This window comes from Mytilus trossulus, chromosome 8 (genome assembly GCF_036588685.1).
Source record: "Mytilus trossulus isolate FHL-02 chromosome 8, PNRI_Mtr1.1.1.hap1, whole genome shotgun sequence".
NCBI classification, from domain to species: Eukaryota; Metazoa; Mollusca; class Bivalvia; order Mytilida; family Mytilidae; genus Mytilus; species Mytilus trossulus.
Genome location: NC_086380.1, coordinates 58,961,913 through 58,982,191, shown reverse-complemented (window position 1 = coordinate 58,982,191; position 20,279 = coordinate 58,961,913). Strand labels below are relative to the sequence as shown.

The 20,279-nt window shown below is 32.9% G+C and overlaps 1 protein-coding gene across 1 annotated transcript; it reads right to left on the bottom strand.

The window, feature by feature from the left end:
* Positions 1–3,349: 3,349 nt before the first annotated feature.
* LOC134727815 (uncharacterized) lies at positions 3,350–14,942 on the bottom strand. The gene is made up of 2 exons (XM_063592207.1): positions 13,815–14,942; positions 3,350–3,738 (listed from the first exon to the last, which is right to left on the bottom strand). Exons 1-2 carry the CDS (start codon positions 14,740–14,742, stop codon positions 3,350–3,352), a joined length of 1,317 nt encoding a protein of 438 aa, XP_063448277.1. The 5' UTR covers positions 14,743–14,942.
* Between the last annotated feature and the right edge of the window lie 5,337 nt (positions 14,943–20,279).

Here is a 20,279-nt window from a genome sequence, read left to right as displayed (position 1 = left end):
AAATTAAATCAGTTTGAATGATAAAAAGCAGTCGAAAAATGCATCTTTTCCCGATATGTCACAGTTTGACGTCGCGAAAATAACATTTTACGTTAGCAACGTCATTACCTCCCCTGTAACTGTATCGTATGCCCTTATCATTGAGTTGGGGTTTCTCGCATACAAAGTATACATTTCAACGTTATAATGATTAAAAAATCAACGTACGAAATATAATATAGAACTTGGACGCAATACCGAAACTGTTTTGCCCATGTTTTGAATGTGTACAGTAAGAACAATGCAATTTCAAGAAATTTAGTAGTTTGGATATCGAATTTCTAGACTACTAGTAAATGTGGCTGTATTTTGCATACTACCGGACAATATTCTTAACAGTCAGGAATAATATACCGAATATTTGATGGGAAAGACTTGAGTGAATGCTTAATAACAGCAGATAAGAGCTCATGCCACCAATAGGCTTCGCTTCGTTTCGCCAGGGGTTGGCTGTATCCTAAACATAAATGAATGCCAGTTCAGTGAAAGTCCTTTATGAAATATGTGCAGATGATATACGAGAGAGACAAACAAATCTTTGGGAATAAAGTGAAGAATGGGATTGTATTTAAACTGCAGTGGCAGATCCAGCCATTTTAAAAAGGGGGGGGGTCTAATTATATGCTCCCAAACAACTGCATTGATCGTCCAAAAAAGGGGGGTTCCAACCCCCGGACCCCCCCCCCCCCCTGGATCCGCCAATGGACTGAGTTAATTCCCACAACCACAACCACAACCACATTTGTATGTGTAATCCGTAATTTGGAATCACTTCGCAGATGCTGTAAGTTATATCTAGTCTAAATGGTGTTTGTTATTCGATTTTTTTTTACAACTCTTATATATTCGGGAACGATTTTGAACTTAAGATATTTTATAGACACCTGAATATTTCTACGTTTACTTACTATATGTTGCCCTCTGGTTCGCCTTTAATTTTTACCGAAATATACCAAACGCTTTAATAATCACAGAGGAATAGAAATTGGCAAACTTTAGAGTGTAAGATGGTAACCAAGTCGACAAAGAAGACAATTATAGTGAAATGGACGGTTGCCAATATTCATAATAACATGTAGAAGGATATATACTAGGATTCTGCTTTCAGTTTTATGTGTACCTTACTTTCTTTTTCTTTGAGTTTTTATTAACAATATTATAAACTTCAGTTCTTTATCTGGTATAATCTATAATTATACTCTACTACGCGGGTTATTTAATTCGTGTGAACCACATTTTTAATTTTATTTAAGAATTTGATGCTTCTTTTTGTATCTTCATTGGGGTGTAAAAGCGTTGACCGAAGTACATTTTGTATGAAGCGCGGAAGCTAGGATCATGAAAACACGAATTTTATCATTGTTTTATTTAATTCACCTGTGCACTTTATTGTGGGACCACGTGTTATCATGTATGAAAAGTTTTATTGAGTAATGCAATTACTTGAGGAATAACACGTGATGTGCTGTTAGCCAATCAGAAGTACGTATTATAATGAAACATACATATAATGTAATTATTTCTTCAAAGACAGATTTGTTTTACCGTCCTCCGTCATTCCTTAAATACATGTATTGTATAGAACCTTAGCAACATATTAACCTCTTAATATCATAAGTTATTGTTTGTGTCGATAGGTTGAGGTATCTTTGGCTTATTCTCTATTTTTCTAGTCATGAATCTCAACATTCACAAACATAAGTTTATTAGGCTCACACGTCTGGAATATTATACAGTTTATTAGGTTCACATGTGCGTATTGTTATGCGTTTACTTTTCTACATTGGCTAGAGGTATAGGGGGAGGGTTGAGATCTCACAAACATGTTTGACCCGCCGCATTTTTGCGCCTGTCCCAAGTCAGGAGCCTCTGGCCTTTGTTAGTCTTGTATTATTTTAATTTTAGTTTCTTGTGTACAATTTGGAAATTAGTATGGCGTTCATTATCACTGAACTAGTATATATTTGTTTAGGGCCAGCTGAAGGACGCCTCTGGGAGCGGGAATTTCATGCTACATTGAAGACCTGTTGGTGACCTTTTGCTGTTGTTTTTTTATTTGGTCGGGTTGTTGTCTCTCAGTTGACACATTACCCATTTCCATTCTCAATTTTATTGAATATTAGACAGTTTATTAGACTCACAAGTCTTGAATATTATACAGTTTAATAGGGTCACAAATCTTGAATCTTATACAGTTTATTAGGGTCACAAATCTTGAATCTTATACAGTTTATAAGGGTCACAAATCTTGAATCTTATACAGTTTATTAGGCTATCAACTGAAACTAACGACCAGCGGCGTATCCACTCCCTCGTACTTTCAACCGAGTTTCACACCAAACGCAACTAGTCTAATGTAAACTTCACAGCGTCAGAAAAGTTTCAGGCAAATAAAAATTCGCTAGAAATTATTTATGATTTATTGCAGAAAACATTGAGGCATGATTACTGTGGTGTTTTGTGGTAAGACGATTTAAAACTTAATTGAAATGGAAAATATTGGACAAAAATTGCAGGTTTTACGTAAAGTTTTAAAGTCTGTGTTATAATAACATTACACAAAAAAAAATATAAATTTTACAATGTGATCCAGAAAAACCTTTACCTCAATGTTATGATCAAAATTCAGACTTCAAATCAAAAGACCTATGTGAGTGACTGCTAGGTAAATTGTTACATTGCACTCGACGGAGAAAGCTAGGATTTAGAAAGAAAAAAATATGTTGAATCTAAGCCTATTAAGTGATTTTCCAAAACAATAAAAAAAAAAAAAAAAAAAAAAACTATTTAGTATACACAAGTGTATTATATGAAAAGTTGGGGCCTTGTAGCTATTCTGCTACACTACAGATTTTGTGGAGACCATTCATGGAATTAAAAACTTACGTTAAATAAAAGTAATAACTAAACATAGTATTTTGAAACAACATAAAAAAAAATGTAGTTTCTCAAAAAAAACACGTCAGACTTGCTACACAGCAAAATACAGATAAATATGAAAAATATCAAAGGAAAGCACTACACAAAACATTCAAAATGAATAAAAAAAACAGTTAACATGTGACAACAATCTTACCCTATATAAATATCCCAAAACAATTCTCTTTTTCCTTTTGTTTTTAATAAGAAATATTTAATTCCATATAGCATGACATATATGTCACTATTTCATTGAACACCCTATATCTTATTTGATATAGCGATTGTTATAAGTTTTGTGTTGTAATTCGCATAAATGTGATGGAAGAATAACAATCAGTTTTTTGTCTATAGGGAGAACATGGTTTTGCTTAAGATGTGAGTCAATGTTTTATTTGATTTTTACAATCGTTAATATCGACGAGAATCCGCCATATACAAAATAGTTACCAGGAAAGTATACCCACAGACTATCATTAGGACGTAACTGTCTTACTACAACAACAGTACCGGTATGGACCATTTCAGTATCAGGACTACTGTTATAAGCAATACTTGTGTACGATATTACATTATCATTCAGATAAATTTTGTATTGAGCACCATTGGTATCGGAGAAGATTGCTACCGATATCGTGTAAAGTCCCTCCTTCTCCACCACAAACTTCCCAGTACTTTTAAATGATGGTAGGTTGTTGATACCAACGCTGAATATGACGTTGTCGAACTTTATTATACCGGACAACGTTGAAGCTGATGAAATATGAGCTGTCATGGCCACTGAAAAAAAAAATTGAATATTATGAAAACAATTTTATTTATCTTATAAAACATCTGATATTAAAAACAATAGTATACGACATGTGTGACATGTTTTTCCCTGAAAAATCATACATAATATCTTTGCTTACCAACTGACTATATTTCTATTACCAAAGAAGCAATTGCATTTTGTGAAACTCATTTATTTTGTTATCAATATAGATTTTATATAATATTTAAAGTAAAGAAGTTATAAATATGTAACCCATGTTTGTACAGTAAATTAATGTATGTGTATACTTATAAACCATCACTATGGTTTATTGCTACAAAAGGGAATATCCGCCATAATTATTCCATTTTTGAATGCAATTTCTTAATTTGTTACATGCAGTTTCTTAATTTTTAAAATGTTATTTCTTAATTTGTAACATGTATTTTCTACATCTTTTGCATGTATTTTTACATTTCAGCTTGATAAATGTGAAATGTTACTTTTTTTAAATGTGTATTGCAATTTTGTTATAGTTAATATTGACCAAGCAAGTCGGTATATTGGATTTAATCTGCACGGCTCGGGTGACCCTGATTAACCCGAACGACGTAGGAGTTCTGGTTAAAGGGTCACACAAGGCGAGCCTTGCAAATTAATCCAATATACCGATTTGATTGGCCAATTACTGTGTTAACACATGACGCCATTAACTTATATGAACGTTTTAGAAATATGCAAACGATATTCCGCAATCCACATAGAGGAATGTTTCATGTAGAGTATAGCAAGGGGGAAATGAGCCTTTATATAGTAGAGGTTGGTAAGTTTTAAATTATTCATATTTTTTTTATATTAGACTTCTACCTAAATTTTTATATTATTTGCTATTTTTAATTGTAATTTTTTTCGAACGTTTCTGTTAAATTTAATCATAATATTTTTTTTGAAATAAGTGACTATTAATACTTTGACATATTGTACTTTCAAATCGATGTTATTGAGTAAAGATTAATTGCTTTTCTTTCCTTAGTGATATTATGCTTAGGGAAAGATGAACCGAGAAACATATTAGTACATAAATTTAAAATGTTAGATAAACAGAAAGAACGATTCTCTTCCCAATCTTTAACCCCTCCCCCGACCCTAAATGTATTGAGTCTTAAACTTATTCAAATCATATTTTATGTATTTGAATATTCTTAAATACATGGTTTATTTGTTTGGCAGAGACTATTAAAAATCGTTATTATCTTTTTTGCCTGTAAAACACTAATTTAAGATTTTCAATTACATTGTGTGCGCAAAATAAAAAAAAATATTATGTCCCAGTTTAGATAAAAAAGGTAGGAGAAACCTTTCTGATTTTCATCAGAGGCCTCGTTTGACAAAAAGTCTAAGTAGTTCTTCTACTGTAATCACTAGGCTAGACAGTCAACACTGAGGGTTTGAGGGCAATATCCGCCCGTACGGGGGTTTTCGAGTATTAATCGATTAGCACTGTCAGTTTTCCTTTCAAAGGTGTGTGGCTTTCTCCGGACACATTGGCTCCCTCTACTAACTAAAATGGGCGCCACAAAACAGCCGAAATATGGCGCTGAAAAGTGACATTAAAACACCAACAATAGTGTTTTCCCTTATTTTGAAACTACGATGTTTGTACAAAGTGTTTAATTAATTCACTTTGGTTAAACTCAAGTCAGATGGCGGATATTATCTTAATTTTTAATTATTTTTTTTTGGAGGGGGCGAATAGGATCATCCTTGAATTGGACAACGTTACATTTAAAGTCTCGCTACAAACGATGATATTTTTAAATTTTATAGAGTACATGTAGCACCCCTTTCAGAATCCAGGAAACGCCCCTTAAGTTAGGAATAGATATGAGCTGTGCAGTATATCTGAGTTTTACACATTAACAAGTTTTACAAATCAAAAATATAATAGTTCTACAATATTGTGTTTACACGCCATTATTCCGACAGCACATTAGTCCGACAGCGCAATAATCCGATAGCCTATTGGTTCGACAACCCATCAGTCCGACAACACTATATTTCGAAAACCAATTGCTCCGACAGCATAATAATCCGACATCCGATTAATCCGACATTTATCAATTATCAGGGTATCAGGGTAGAGTAAAATGTCTCTGAATGATTACGTATATGCTATAACATATTTTTATATATAACTCTGTATATATTACATAAGTAGATCGAATACTTTATACATACTTAATTCGAACTATGTATATAGAATAGATCAGAATAGAATATTTAATTTTCTAAATTACAGGGTCTTTAACATGAATAAATCAAGGACAAGTGAAAGTGCGAGCTACTGCTCACTGATGATACCCCGCCCAAATATTTCGGTAAACAGGAAGTAGTTCAGATGTGAGCCTGAAAAAGCATCACATTGTATAGATGAAATATCATGCCTATATAAATCCTGAAACCAAATTTCAGAAATCCTTGTAATGTAGTTTATGAGAAAGATGCAACGAAAGCTGTCAATAACTGCAAATACTCTCAGATCTGTACTTTGCCTGTTACGTCCGGTATTTAAAAGTGTTAAAAGTGTGTGTGCTTTGTATTGATCTGATGAGTTAAGCGCTTTTCAACTAATTTCAAACCCCGCCAATTTCTTAATATGCCTATCCCAAGTCAGTAGCTGGTAGTTAAGTGGTCGTCCATAGCTCATGTCTGTTAAAGCGGATTTATTTTCGTGAATAGTTTTGTTGTAATTCATCAGTTCTCCCTCTCCCCAACGATGAATTATAAAAGAGGCATGTTTTTCAAGAAATTAAAAATAAATTCGGGATATAAAATTTGTACCCCTACAAATATATTAAGTGCCATTTCTCAGACTAGATCTTTCGTTATTGGAAGTGCTGTGTACTGTCTCCGTATTTTGTAGATTCATATAACGGAACATGATATTCAAGAAATCGCACGGGTGGGTGTTTTTGAGTTTATTGCTTATCGTTTAGGAGCACATATTTCTTTTTTATAGGACTTGAGTTTGTATTTATCTTTGTAGTTTATAGCGGTGAAACCTCGAGATCACTCCCCTGAAACGCGAAAGGGGAAAACCGAAGATATAGTGAAATGAATAGAGAACAAGACAAAAAAAAAATCTGAGCAAACTAGAACAGCAGAGAATGACAGTAGACACACAAACCCCGAAATATAAAGACAAATAAAAGACCCAGACCCGTAAAACGAAAGAGGGACGAGGGTAAGGACTGAACAATTACAATACGCATGTGTATCAATTCCAATATGCATGTGTATCAATTCCAATATACTGAGACAACTATCCCGCATCAGAAGACTAATCGAAAGCAAAACAGACAACCACAAATATTAAGTACGCAGTTGGTCTTTCTAGCGAAATTTTCCCAAAACACTTAAGACAGATGCATCGTCGGAATAAAGAGCTGTCGGAATAATGAGCTGTCGGAGTAATGGGCTGTCGGAATAGTGGGCTGTCGGAGTAATGGGCTGTCAGAATAATGGTTGTCGGACAAATGGGATGTCACAGTTTATCCATCTAAACTCGTACCTTAGTTTGAAGAAAACAGAATATGTAGCCGTCAACTAGAGTCCCGGGTAACATTGTATGCGAGCTTGCTTACTAAATGTTTTTGTTTAGTCTATCAGGTAGTCAAATAAAAGTAAGCATAGTTAAAAACCAATTGTTCAGAGAACATTCTAAAGTTCTGTCAACTCGAAACAATATACTTTGACATAAAAATATTAAAATTTGCTTTTAAATGTCATTAAAAATATAGGGTTTTATAACACGTTTTTTTTCAAAAATAAAGGAGATAATTTGTTACTTCCGTTTTGATAAATGTCACTTATTTTGATTGTTTACTTGACACTGATTCTAAAATATACAATTCTATACACCTTTAAATTAAATAAGTACAAACATAGCGATTTTTTTTTAATTTTGCAAGGATATATTGCTTGCAACTAATGCATAAAGTGTAAAGTGCCATGGCTTTATCATGTAAACATACGAAGTCCAAACAAAAATCAAAATCTAGAACGTTTAATTTACTTATGACCTCGACCTCAATTTCAAGGTCGTCAACCTAGATCCTTAAATCAATAGACCCTAGATCTTTACAATATATTGTAAATGAGTTATATCATCTTATGCGAAATATTATATGTAAGCGCAATATTAAGTATATAAAAGGGGAAAAAACTCTGATAAAATATCAAGGTACCTTTTCAATAAACAAATAGTAAAAATAAACAAAAATATAAATTTAGAATATTAACCTTGACTTTACTCCCTTTTTTGGTTTTATTAAAAAAAGCCTCAAACTTCATTTGACCCTTTTCTTATTTTAAAAACTAAAGCCTTGTTTTTAAATATTTATTTTAATCTGATCTTTATGTCGGGTTGTTGTCACTTTACCATATTCCCAATTTCCATTCACGTTTTAAGGGGAATAAGTCTGTAAGGGGTCAATTAACTATCATGATCATGTTTACTCATTTGTAGATCTTACTCAGCAGAACAGTTTTTGTCAATAATACTTTCTCTCTATCTATTATAATATTAAGGTGGTACCCAACACTTTCACTAAAATTAATTTGGGTCGTTTATACGGGGCGCCGAATGGGACTGTTGTGGTTTTGTACTCAAAATTCAATTTTGTATGTACAAAAGTGACTTTTGTTCAACAAAAATGAGTTCAGTTTAACAAAATTTGTATCATACTACAAATTTGTAATTTTGTCATACAAAATTATCTATCAGCGGACAAAATTCACTTTTGTCATGACAAAATTCATTTTTGTTACACAGCATTGACTTGTGTTACCTAATTTGAAAATTGAGCGACAAAAGTAAATTTTGTATTCAAATTAGTTTAGTTTGGTTTCTGTGAACTAATTTACATACAAAATCGACTTTTGTTACACAAAATTGACTTTTGTTACACAAAATTGACTTTTGTTACACAAAATTGACTTTTGTTACACAAAATTGACTTTTGTTACACAAAATTGACTTTTGTGAGACAAAATTGACAAAATTGACTTTTGTGAGACAAAATTGAACAATGTGAGACAAAATTGACTTTTGTCTCAACAAAATTGAATTTTGTCTCAACAAAATTGACAAAATTGAATTTTGTCTCAACAAAATTAACAAAATTGAATTTTGTCTCAACAAAATTGACAAAAATGAATTTTGTCTCAACAAAATTGACAAAATTGAATTTTGTCTCAACAAAATTAACAAAATTGAATTTTGTCTCAACAAAACTGATTTTTGTCTCACGAAAGTCAATTTTGTCTCATAAAAGTCAATTTTGTTGTTACAAAATTGAATTTTGTCGTCACAAAAATGAATTTTGTCGTCACAAAATTGACAAAATTGACTTTTGTCTCAACAAAATTGACAAAATTGACTTTTGTCTCAACAAAATTAACAAAATTGACTTTTGTCTCAACAAAATTGACAAAATTGACTTTTGTCTCAACAAAATAATCAAAATTGACTTTTGTCTCAACAAAAATGACAAAATTGAATTTTGTCTCAACAAAATGACAAAATTGAATTTTGTCTCACAAAAGTCAAATTTGTCTCACAAAAGTCAATTTTGTCTCACAAAATTGAATCTTACCTTACACAATTGACTTTTGTGATTTAATTTCCATATCAGGTAACAAAAGTCAATTTTGTATGCAAATATGTTTATATTTGCATACCTTGTAGACAAAATTGACTTTTGTCATGACAAATATGAATTTTGTCTACAAAAATGAATTTTGTCATGACAAAAATGAATTTTGTCTACACAAATGAATTTTGTCATCACAAAATTGAAGTTCTCACAAAACAAGTCTGTAGCACATAGTTTTGTAAGACAAAAATGATTTTGTTATGACAGAATTGAATTTTGTACAAAACCACAAGAGTCCCATTCGGCGCCCCGTAGTTTATAATTAATTGTCATAAAATTTTGTCAAAGTATTTACTTTGACCTTTTAACAAAAATATAAAAAAATCAAAAATTTTGAACCAAGCGTTTTGTCAGAAAAAATACACTGGTTATATAGCAGTTTGCCAAACACCTATTTTGATCACTGAGAAACTTAATATTCCTTTTACAACACAACGTATTTAAAACGTTACGCTGATTTTACAGAGTTATCTCCCTGTAGTGTTAGGTACCACCTTAAAGAAAATAACAAAAAATAGTAAAATCTAATTAATACAAAACTATTTCCAACAGTAATCCAACAATTAGTTGTCGAGCTTATCTGGAAATTTCATTCCAAATAGATCATAACCCATTTAACACTGTAACTCTCTTTAACTTTTGCTATAACTGCTATAGTTCTTGAGATAAAAGCTCAAACTGCATACGACCCCTATGTTCATTACACGTAGATCGTGACCCATTTATCACTGTAACTCTCTTTAACCTTTGCTCTAACTGCTATAGTTCTTGATATAAAAGCCAAAACTGTATATGACCTCTATGTTCATTACACATAGATCGTGACCCATTTATCACTGTAATTCTCTTTAACTTTTGCTCTAACTGCTATAGTTCTTGATATAAAAGTCACAACTGCATATGACCTCTATGTTCATTACACATAGATCTTGACCCAGGTATCACTGTAACTCTCTTTAACCTTTGCTATAACTGCTATAGTTCTTGAGATAAAAGCCCAAACTGCATGTGGCAATTTTTAGCTATATATGGAGGCCATGTCTGTTAATGGATCGAAACTTCCGATACAGTTTATAAACCAGTTTACCAAGTTTAGGAACATTCAAGATAATTAGTATTGGGCCAAATAGTTTGAGAGGAAATTTTTTTTTTCAATGTCAGCAAACATAATGAACAAATTGTGTAAAAATGTCAAGAGCAACAATTTCTGAAGGGGTCAATTAACAATTTTTGTTGTTATAAACTTTTTTGTACATTTGACTTGCTGAACATTTGTGTTGATCACATTTTATCTGTATCTTCAATAATATCAAGATAATAATCAAACACTGCCAAATTTCCTTAATATGACCAATTTAGTCGCAGCAACCCAACATCGGGTTGTTCGGTTTGTCTTAAAATTGTAATGCTGATTTGATCCTGGCCTATTAAAACGTGTTCATCCGGTGTCAGATTTGCTCTTAATGCTTTCGTTTTTGAGATATAAGTCAAAAACTGCATTTGCCTATTCTATTTTATTTTTAGTTATGACGGCCATGTATGATAATAGAACATAATTGTGGATACATTTTATAAACTAGATAGGATCAGGTACATCAGTTGAAGTTTGAATGTAATTAGCCCAGCAGCTTCAGAGGAGAAGATCCTTGAAAAAGTTAACGATGACGCCAATGATTACGACAACTACAGACGCAAAGTGGGGACATGAGCTCTCAAAAAATATTGTTCATAATAAAATCATTTACAAATCAGTAATGTGCTATAGTTCGAGTTTAATAAATCTTGAAGTCTACACAATCAATCCTTATTGACTTCTTAAAAAAATGAATAATCATGAAAAGAAAAACATATTTGAAAAGATCTGTGTTCTATTTTAGGTTTGTTTGTAAATGGGTCGAAACTTTGGATGCAAAGATACATAAGGAAAATTCAGAATAAGATTGTAAGTATTTGGCCAACAAAAACAAAAATAAACGTTTCAAGGGCAATAACTCTTTTTAAAGCAGTTAGTTGAGTGTTCGATAATTTGACGTATTTGTAGATCTTACTTAGTTGAACATTTTTTGCAATATACAATGTCTCTTTATATATAATAATATTGAAGATATAAATAACAAAACAGTAAAATTTAATAAAAATAAATTACTTCCAACAGTAACCCATTAATGGGTTATCGAACTTGTTTAAAAACTTCATAACAGAGATTATGACCCATTTATCACTATAAATCCCATTCACATTTTACTGTAACTGCTTAAGTTTTTGAGATAAAAAAAATAAAAAAAACTGCATTTGACCCTTTTGTTCAATTTTTAGCTATATATGGAGGCCATGTCTGTTAATGGATCGAAACTTCCGATACAGTTTATAAACCAGTTTACCAAGTTTAGGAACATTCAAGATAATTAGTATTGGGCCAAATAGTTTGAGAGGAAATTTTTTTTTTCAATGTCAGCAAACATAATGAACAAATTGTGTAAAAATGTCAAGAGCAACAATTTCTGAAGGGGTCAATTAACAATTTTTGTTGTTATAAACTTTTTTGTACATTTGACTTGCTGAACATTTGTGTTGATCACATTTTATCTGTATCTTCAATAATATCAAGATAATAATCAAACACTGCCAAATTTCCTTAATATGACCAATTTAGTCGCAGCAACCCAACATCGGGTTGTTCGGTTTGTCTTAAAATTGTAATGCTGATTTGATCCTGGCCTATTAAAACGTGTTCATCCGGTGTCAGATTTGCTCTTAATGCTTTCGTTTTTGAGATATAAGTCAAAAACTGCATTTGCCTATTCTATTTTATTTTTAGTTATGACGGCCATGTATGATAATAGAACATAATTGTGGATACATTTTATAAACTAGATAGGATCAGGTACATCAGTTGAAGTTTGAATGTAATTAGCCCAGCAGCTTCAGAGGAGAAGATCCTTGAAAAAGTTAACGATGACGCCAATGATTACGACAACTACAGACGCAAAGTGGGGACATGAGCTCTCAAAAAATATTGTTCATAATAAAATCATTTACAAATCAGTAATGTGCTATAGTTCGAGTTTAATAAATCTTGAAGTCTACACAATCAATCCTTATTGACTTCTTAAAAAAATGAATAATCATGAAAAGAAAAACATATTTGAAAAGAATACATTTTGTTATTTGAAAAGAAACCCCTTGCATCACTTTAATCAGGCCTTCGGAGTCAAGGCAGGAAGAATGAAAATTTAACAAGACAATATACTGCATAATAGTATATTAGTTCACCTAGACCATAGTTCGAAGTATTGTCTTATACCGGTACATAATTTTTCGCATTTAATCATCTACAAAATCGTTCTTGCCTACTGTTTAATCATCTACAAAATCGTTCTTGCCTACTGGAACAATAATGTTTCAATTCATTAAGAAATAAAGATGACAAGGTGTAATTGGATTGTCAATAAGACAACACTCCACCAGAAAACAAATGATGTAGGAGTACGATTTGAGAATCTGAATTTAGAAATGCAAATTTTGTGATTGTCTAAAATTGTTTTGATTATTGCAGGAATGATCCGTTGACAGTCTTTGTACCACAGTAATTTTATCAATGGCCAAAACTCATATGCCCACTAACACTTGCACCATTGGGCAAGGATGAACATAAAAGCAAGAGAAATAAGTATGTATACAAATACCATGCATACATAGTTCTCAAAACATCTTCTTAAACAGTTAAATGAAATATTGCACTTATGATGATAAGGGGATGACATATTTAATTTGCAGTTGTTATTGCCAAACTGAATCATAAATGAATATCAAGGTGACAAAATATTGCTACTACTCTCACAAAGTTTACAAAGGACTCATACTGAAAATCGCCGCAATAGTTTTAAAAATTTTATACAAATATGGTTCGACGGAAAACTATTCTAATTCTAAGTTTTTGCTATTTATCCAATTTCTCTCTCGCTATAGACACAGTTTAAAATCGGAAACTATGAGAACAACTAAGAAGATGCTCGGGGAAAAAATGGTGAGGGTCATAAACATAAATTAATTACCGGAGAAAAGTTTTCAGCAAGGTAAAACAAACTGCAATGTAAGAGGGGGGATAGGAGGGGCCCTGATCCAGGGCTTAAAAACACGAAATCCCGAATTTAAATAAAGTAAATCCCGCCGTCCCGAAATCCGAAAAAAAGAATTTCCGGATCCCGGAAGGGTCAATCCCAAAATCCCGAGCTTAAAAACACCCGATTCCAGAGTCCCGATAAAGGTCCCATCCCCCCTCATGTAACTCTAATCAAACCAAAACTATCCAAACTGATCTGTGTCCACACTTTTAAAGAATGTTTTAAAAGTACATTTAATTGTATATTGCCTAGAAAACTTACCTCGTGAGTTCATGGCGTTGAATTTAGCATTTAAGTCGACCAGTTTAGATTCATGACCTCCTAATAATCCATTATTAATGTTAGCTGTAGATATAACTTTATTGATATCACTCTGTATTGCGCTTGTTTTTCCAGAAAAGTCTTGGATATTTGAATGGAGCGCATCCAATCTATTGGAGTGTTTTACCAGTGTCTCTACTAAAATTGACGCATTGTTATCCACAGGCAGTATGGTTTCCCTAAATTCTGATTGTATGATTTCTATATTGGTGGTTAAATTCCTCACTTTTTCATCCAGATTTTTGTTCGCAGTATTGACAATCTCCATTTCTTTCCTTAATGTCGCAATGTCCTGTTTAAGTAAAGTAAATTCGTCTCGGCTATCTCCAATATGTTCGTCAACTTTCTTTTGTACTTCTGATTGCATTAAAACAACATTGCTAGATAATTTTTTGTTCTTTTCATCATGATCTGTCTTGAGATTATCGACCAGCTTAGCCATATCCTTTTTCTGTTCAAGGATTGCATCACGTTCATGTGAAATGGTCTCTTCTGTGTCTATCCGTAATGACACAATGTCCTGTTTAACGTCGGTCAGTTTGACCTGGTTATCTCCAATATGTTTGTCAATCTTGTGTTGTAAGGTTTCGAGCTGACTATTTACGTCACTCAACACTTGACCGGAAACTATGTCTTTTTTTAGTTCTTCGTTTATTTTGCACGATATCGTTGTGTTGATAATGTCCATAAGCGGCCTTTCGATAGACCGGACAATATGCGCACTAATGTTCGTCGTATCGACTATTGCAACAAGTGGCGCGTTTTGGTTGTTCAGTATCGGGGCAACAAACTTCTCTAAATACTGACATTTGCACGAATATATTGTGTAAATTAAATACAAAATCGAAAAATACTTCTGCCTCAACATTTTGAAATTAAATGAAAATAATTCTTCAACTTTATTTCCAATAACTTCAAAAGTAAAAATGGAAATTATCTGCAGCAGAACACTGTACAATTATTCCTTGTTACGGGATGGCGTGTTACCCAATACAATTGTTTGTTAAATCTGCAGCAGAACACTGTATAATTATTCCTTGTTGCGTGATGGCGTGTTATCCAATAGAATTGTTTGTTAAATCTGCAGCAGAACACTGTATAATTATTCCTTGTTGCGTGATGGCGTGTTATCCAATAGAATTGTATGTTAAATCTGCAGCAGAACAATGTTTGTTGTCTAGCTAATGCCAAGTTCTTTTCCACTTAGAAGTTATATACATTTAACTTACAAAAGTAATTAATCATTACGAATGTAAGATACAAGGACGTCAGACTTCATTAGTGCCAATCTAGATGACTAGTTAAGAAAAACAGTATTTTTTTGTAGATGGCAGATGGCAGATAAACTTTTATTCATTTCAAACGATAATAGTTGTTGATAAGTTCATTGATATTATATAAATAATTATAAAACAGCTGGTACTAATTAAAAGTTTTACATTTACTAAATATTTCATAGATACAATTGAAAGATTTGATTAGTAAATTTCGCTGTACCTGTAGAAAGCTTATTGCAAACGGTTTACCCGTATCTCAAATATAAATGTAAGGTAATAGTGTATTAAAAGCGCGGAAATCACTATATGACCCATGTAAAATAATCGAACCGCTAAACAAACTTATTGATAAAGGTTATCTTTACAATTTTGTAATTAGATCTTTGAATATAGTTTACATTGACACTAATATCAATTTTGTCATCAGCAAATTAAAACATAACTAAATTTGTATTCTTTTCAAATGATATTTAAATAAACACACTCACGTTCATTTTTGTCTATAAATAGGTTTACTTCTAACTACATGTATCCTACTGCCTGTTGGTACATTTATTTTTGGCATTGCACAAGTAATGCGTTCTTTGACTGTCCATGACGTTAAAATACTTAATCCCTGGGATATGTTTTAGATGATTTTATTCTCTGATACATGATTTTTTTATTACGAATTGTTTTTGGCTTTTAACTAGCTGTCAGTAACTTCGAGTACTTTCAAATCGCACTTTCTTGTTAATTTGACCTGATGATACTTTTTGTAATGCGTTTTTGTTATGTAATGTGTACTTATTCGGGGTTATATCTGGTATATATGTTGGACTCTGAACCGCGATGGTCACGCTGAAGTGCGTTGGTTATCACGCTGAAGTGCGATGGTGACATTGTGATGCTAATTTACTTGTTGTTAAAATGCTGACGTGCGTTGGTGGGTACGCTGAAATGCGATGGTATAATTTTGACGTTGTTTATACAAGCTAAATGCGACGATCTAAAGTTGGAATCCTATTTAATGTGGAGGTGTAGTGGTTAGCGTGCTAGCCTCATATTTTAGAAATCGGGTTTTTATTTTTGTTCAGGCTATTAAACAAAAGACTTTAATTTTTAGTATGCTAATCATCCGTATATATAAGCAGACAGCAGTATGGGACCAGAAAATAGAGTAGATGGCTGAGATTAAAGGGTAATCACACTATTCATACTTGGTCTTCTAATAATAAATCATTGAAATTTTGCATAAAGATAGATTACTTAGATAGATATAGGAAGATGTGGTGTGAGTGCCAATAAGACAACTCTCCATCCAAATAACAATCTACAAAAAGTAAACCATTATAGTATACTTATTTCGGAATTTTAAGCGAAACAAATTGGAGTCATCGATGTTGTTTTCGAGATATGTCTTCATATTGAGTGTTTAAGTGCAATAACTAAAACTGATTCACTAAGTATGATCGAACTTATTTTATCAAATATACTAGTAAATTGTTTTTGTCATATCATATCTAAGAAATTTCTCACAATACCCAGTCATCCATTTATCTGATATAATAACAGTTTTATGATTGACTCATAACGGGTAATTAGCTGCTTCTCCACTCAGGACCACGTTGGGACCAATCGGGTTTAATTTTTGCCTATCCCACTGCAGAAGATTAATACTGTTAGCACACTAAATTTACTGAGATTGTGTTTTTTTTCCAAATATAAAAAAAGAATATGTGGTATTATTGCCAATGAGACAACTGTCCACAAGAGACCAAAATGACACACATTAACAACTATAGGTCACCGTAGTTTATCAGTCACAAGTCGCCGAATAAAACAAAGTTACAGCTACCTGATATAACGAACAAAAATATGCTTATAACTAATTGTATCTAATTATTAAGTTGTCAACACAAAAAAATGTGAAGGATACTTTAAAAAAGTCAAAATTAATAATCAGATCAAGACATTTTACTTATCGTACAAAACTTTTCCGGTATACATTTTGTCGTTTGAACACTGGTAAGCTCATCTAGAGACGAACATCATCTTATCCTTTAGCCGCCTTGTTCCCATTGTTTTACATATTTTGGTAACCTCCACACCCAGTGATAAAAAATGTTTGGGACTTGAATCGTTCGTTTCATAGAAACAGTGTTCCGAAGTTGTCGTGCCACTAATTTCAGATATCGATCGTAAATGCATCATTTGACGAGAAAATCGTGCCGTCAGACTTCAAACAGGCTCTTGTGAGAACTCTTCAGAAAAAACCGTGACTTGATTCTGAAATTTACAAAAACTAAAGACCGGTGTCCAATTTACCTTTTATTTCAAAAACTCTAGAAAAGAAAGTTGATAAGAGACTAGATGTTCATTTGGACTCTAACTCATTGTGTGATCCACTTCAGTCAGCATACAGACCACGCCATTCAACTGAAACAGCATTAGCTAGAGTACATCATGATATAAATGCAGCTTAAGACAAACATTCATCAGTGGTTTTAGTGCTTTTGGACCTATCCGCTGCATTCGATGTCATAGATGACAGAATTCTTCTGAAATGTCTATCGTTTGCGTATGGCATAACTGGTTGCGCTCTCGAATGAATTAAGTCGTATTTGACAGATAGACATCAGCGTGTTGTTATTGGAACAAAGATGCCTATCTGAATTTATATAATTATTTTTATTTTTACCTATTGAAAATAAAATTCTTTCATTTCACAGCAATAAATCAAACTACCAAATAAACTTGAATTTTGTAAGATCAATATTTAATTTAGTTAGATGAGCTGATTTACACCAGTCAAAACTAAATTGGCAGGTCAAGACTAGTCGAGACAGGTCGAGCCTTGGTCGAGACAGGTCGAGCCTTGGTCGAGACCATTTCAGACTACACCAAGATCATCTGACAAGTTGAGACCTAGTCGAGTACACTAAAGTACAATTAAGTACAGTCGAGTAACATGTGTGCTCGATTTTACTGGTCGAGCACAAAAACTGGTCAATTTTTACTCTAAGCAGTTTGTAGTGTATGGGTGACAGAGTGCTTGTTAGTAGTAGAGAGTTGAGATTCTGTCTTACTTTCACTTTCAACATTTTTAGTAGGTCATCCATCTTTTAAAGAATAAGTAAGAAACTAGTTTCAACTAGTTATTGTTTTTAAAAACACCCTAAACCGTTGTGAAAGTTTTGCCACACTATTGGAAATGTTATTTTTAAAATAGGAGAAAGATGTGTTGAAATTGAAAAAATATAATAAAAGACATCGGTATAGGAATAAAATGAGAACGATGTTGGTTGAAACAGTAAAACAGTTTTAAAAGAAGTATGGATACAAAAAAAAAACGGTCTTAAAGTATACTCTATAATGAAGAAAAGATTAGCTGCTTAAATTGATTGACATGAAGACAGAAAATGAGTTGGAGCGCATTTCTCAACCAACGACGATATTTCAGATCATGATTGAGGCGAAACAAAATGGGTTGAAAGGTATAAGTAGGTTACCTTAAAATCTATTGTTAACAAAGGTAAAATCAAGAAAGATCAAGTGTCAATGATTCAGGTACATGAACCCATGTTATCTTTAAAAGGTTTATTAACTTCCTGGAACACGACACCGAAAATGCTGAAATGAACATCCAGACCTTTGCTGTAGTATAAACACTAGGGAAAAGGATGGATATCATTATAAATTGTGGATTGAAAGGGGTTCAACTTTATATAGTTTTACTAGGAAAATCAACCCCAAAGGTAAATAATTATCAAAGGTACCTGGATTACAATTTAGTACGCCTGACGCGCGTTTCGTCTACATAAGACTCACCAGTGACGCTCATATCAAAATATTTATAAAGCAAAACAAGTACAAAGTTGAAGAGCATTGAGGATCCAAAATTCCAAAAAGTTGTGCCAAATACAGCTATGGTAATCTATGTCTGGGATAAAAAAATCCTTAGTTTTTCGAAAAATTCAAAGTTTAGTAAACAGCAAATTAATAATAAAAAAAAAAAGACCACATTATTGATATTCATGTCAACACCGAAATGTGGACTACTGGGCTGGTGATACCCTCGGGGACGAAACGTCCACCAGCAGTGACATCGACCCAGTGGTGTAAATAATTATCAAAGGTACCAGGATTACAATTTAGTACGCCAGACGCGCGTTTCGTCTACATAAGACTCATCAGTGACGCTCATATCAAAATATTCATCAAGCCAAATAAGTACAAAGTTGAGGAGCATTGAGGATCCAAAATTCCAAAAAGTTGTGCCAAATACAAATGTACAGCTATGGTAATCTATGCCTGGGATGAGAAAATCCTTAGTTTACGGAAAAATTCAAAGTTTAGTAAACAGTAAATTTATATTGATGTCCTGGTCAACACCGAAATGTTGACTACTGGGCTGGTCATACCCTCGGGGACGAAACGTGCACCAGCAGTGGTATCGACCCATACATAAATCGATGAGAATGAGGCAAACTTTAACAAAAGCCGCTGACTTCATTTACACTTTGGAAGAAGTGGTTCAAAAGATTAAGGAGTTGCTCAGTGGATAGGCCGGACCTCTGAAAAGATTGACTGGACATTGAAGGAAATTGTGAAATTGGGACTTAAGATCAACAAACTCACGTTAGTCGGTTCGCAACATGTATCTTTACAAAAATGGATGAAAGACAAGAAATTTGTGATTAACGTTCAAATAGATATTCAAGAGGTTCTGATAGAAGGTGAAAGTAAAACATAATGGTTGCATACATAACATATCTAACATGTCAAGACTACTGTCGAATCAGATCTCGGATCATAACGAAAATTCATTTATGATACATATGTTTCAACAACCGTCACAGAAAAAAGCCAATTGAAGAAACATTGTTGTTGTTTAATGCATGGGCGTCAAGTTGGTTACCTATTCCCTATTCCCTATTCGTTACCTATTCCCTATTCCCTATTCGTTACCTATTCCCTATTCCCTATTCGTTGCCTATTCGTTACCTATTCCCTATTCCCTATTCGTTGCCTATTCGTTACCTTTTCCCTATTCCCTATTCGTTGCCTATTCGTTACCTATTCCCTATTCCCTATTCGTTACCTATTCGTTACCTATTCCCTATTCCCTATTTGTTACCTATTCCCT

Bases quoted from the DNA above. Each gene is read 5' to 3' on its own strand.
- LOC134727815 (XM_063592207.1), bottom strand. From the start codon at position 14,742: ATGTTGAGGCAGAAGTATTTTTCGATTTTGTATTTAATTTACACAATA. The intron at 3,739-13,814 runs GTAAGTTTTCTA...TTTTTTTTTCAG, and splicing joins CAACGCCATGAACTCACGAG to TGGCCATGACAGCTCATATT.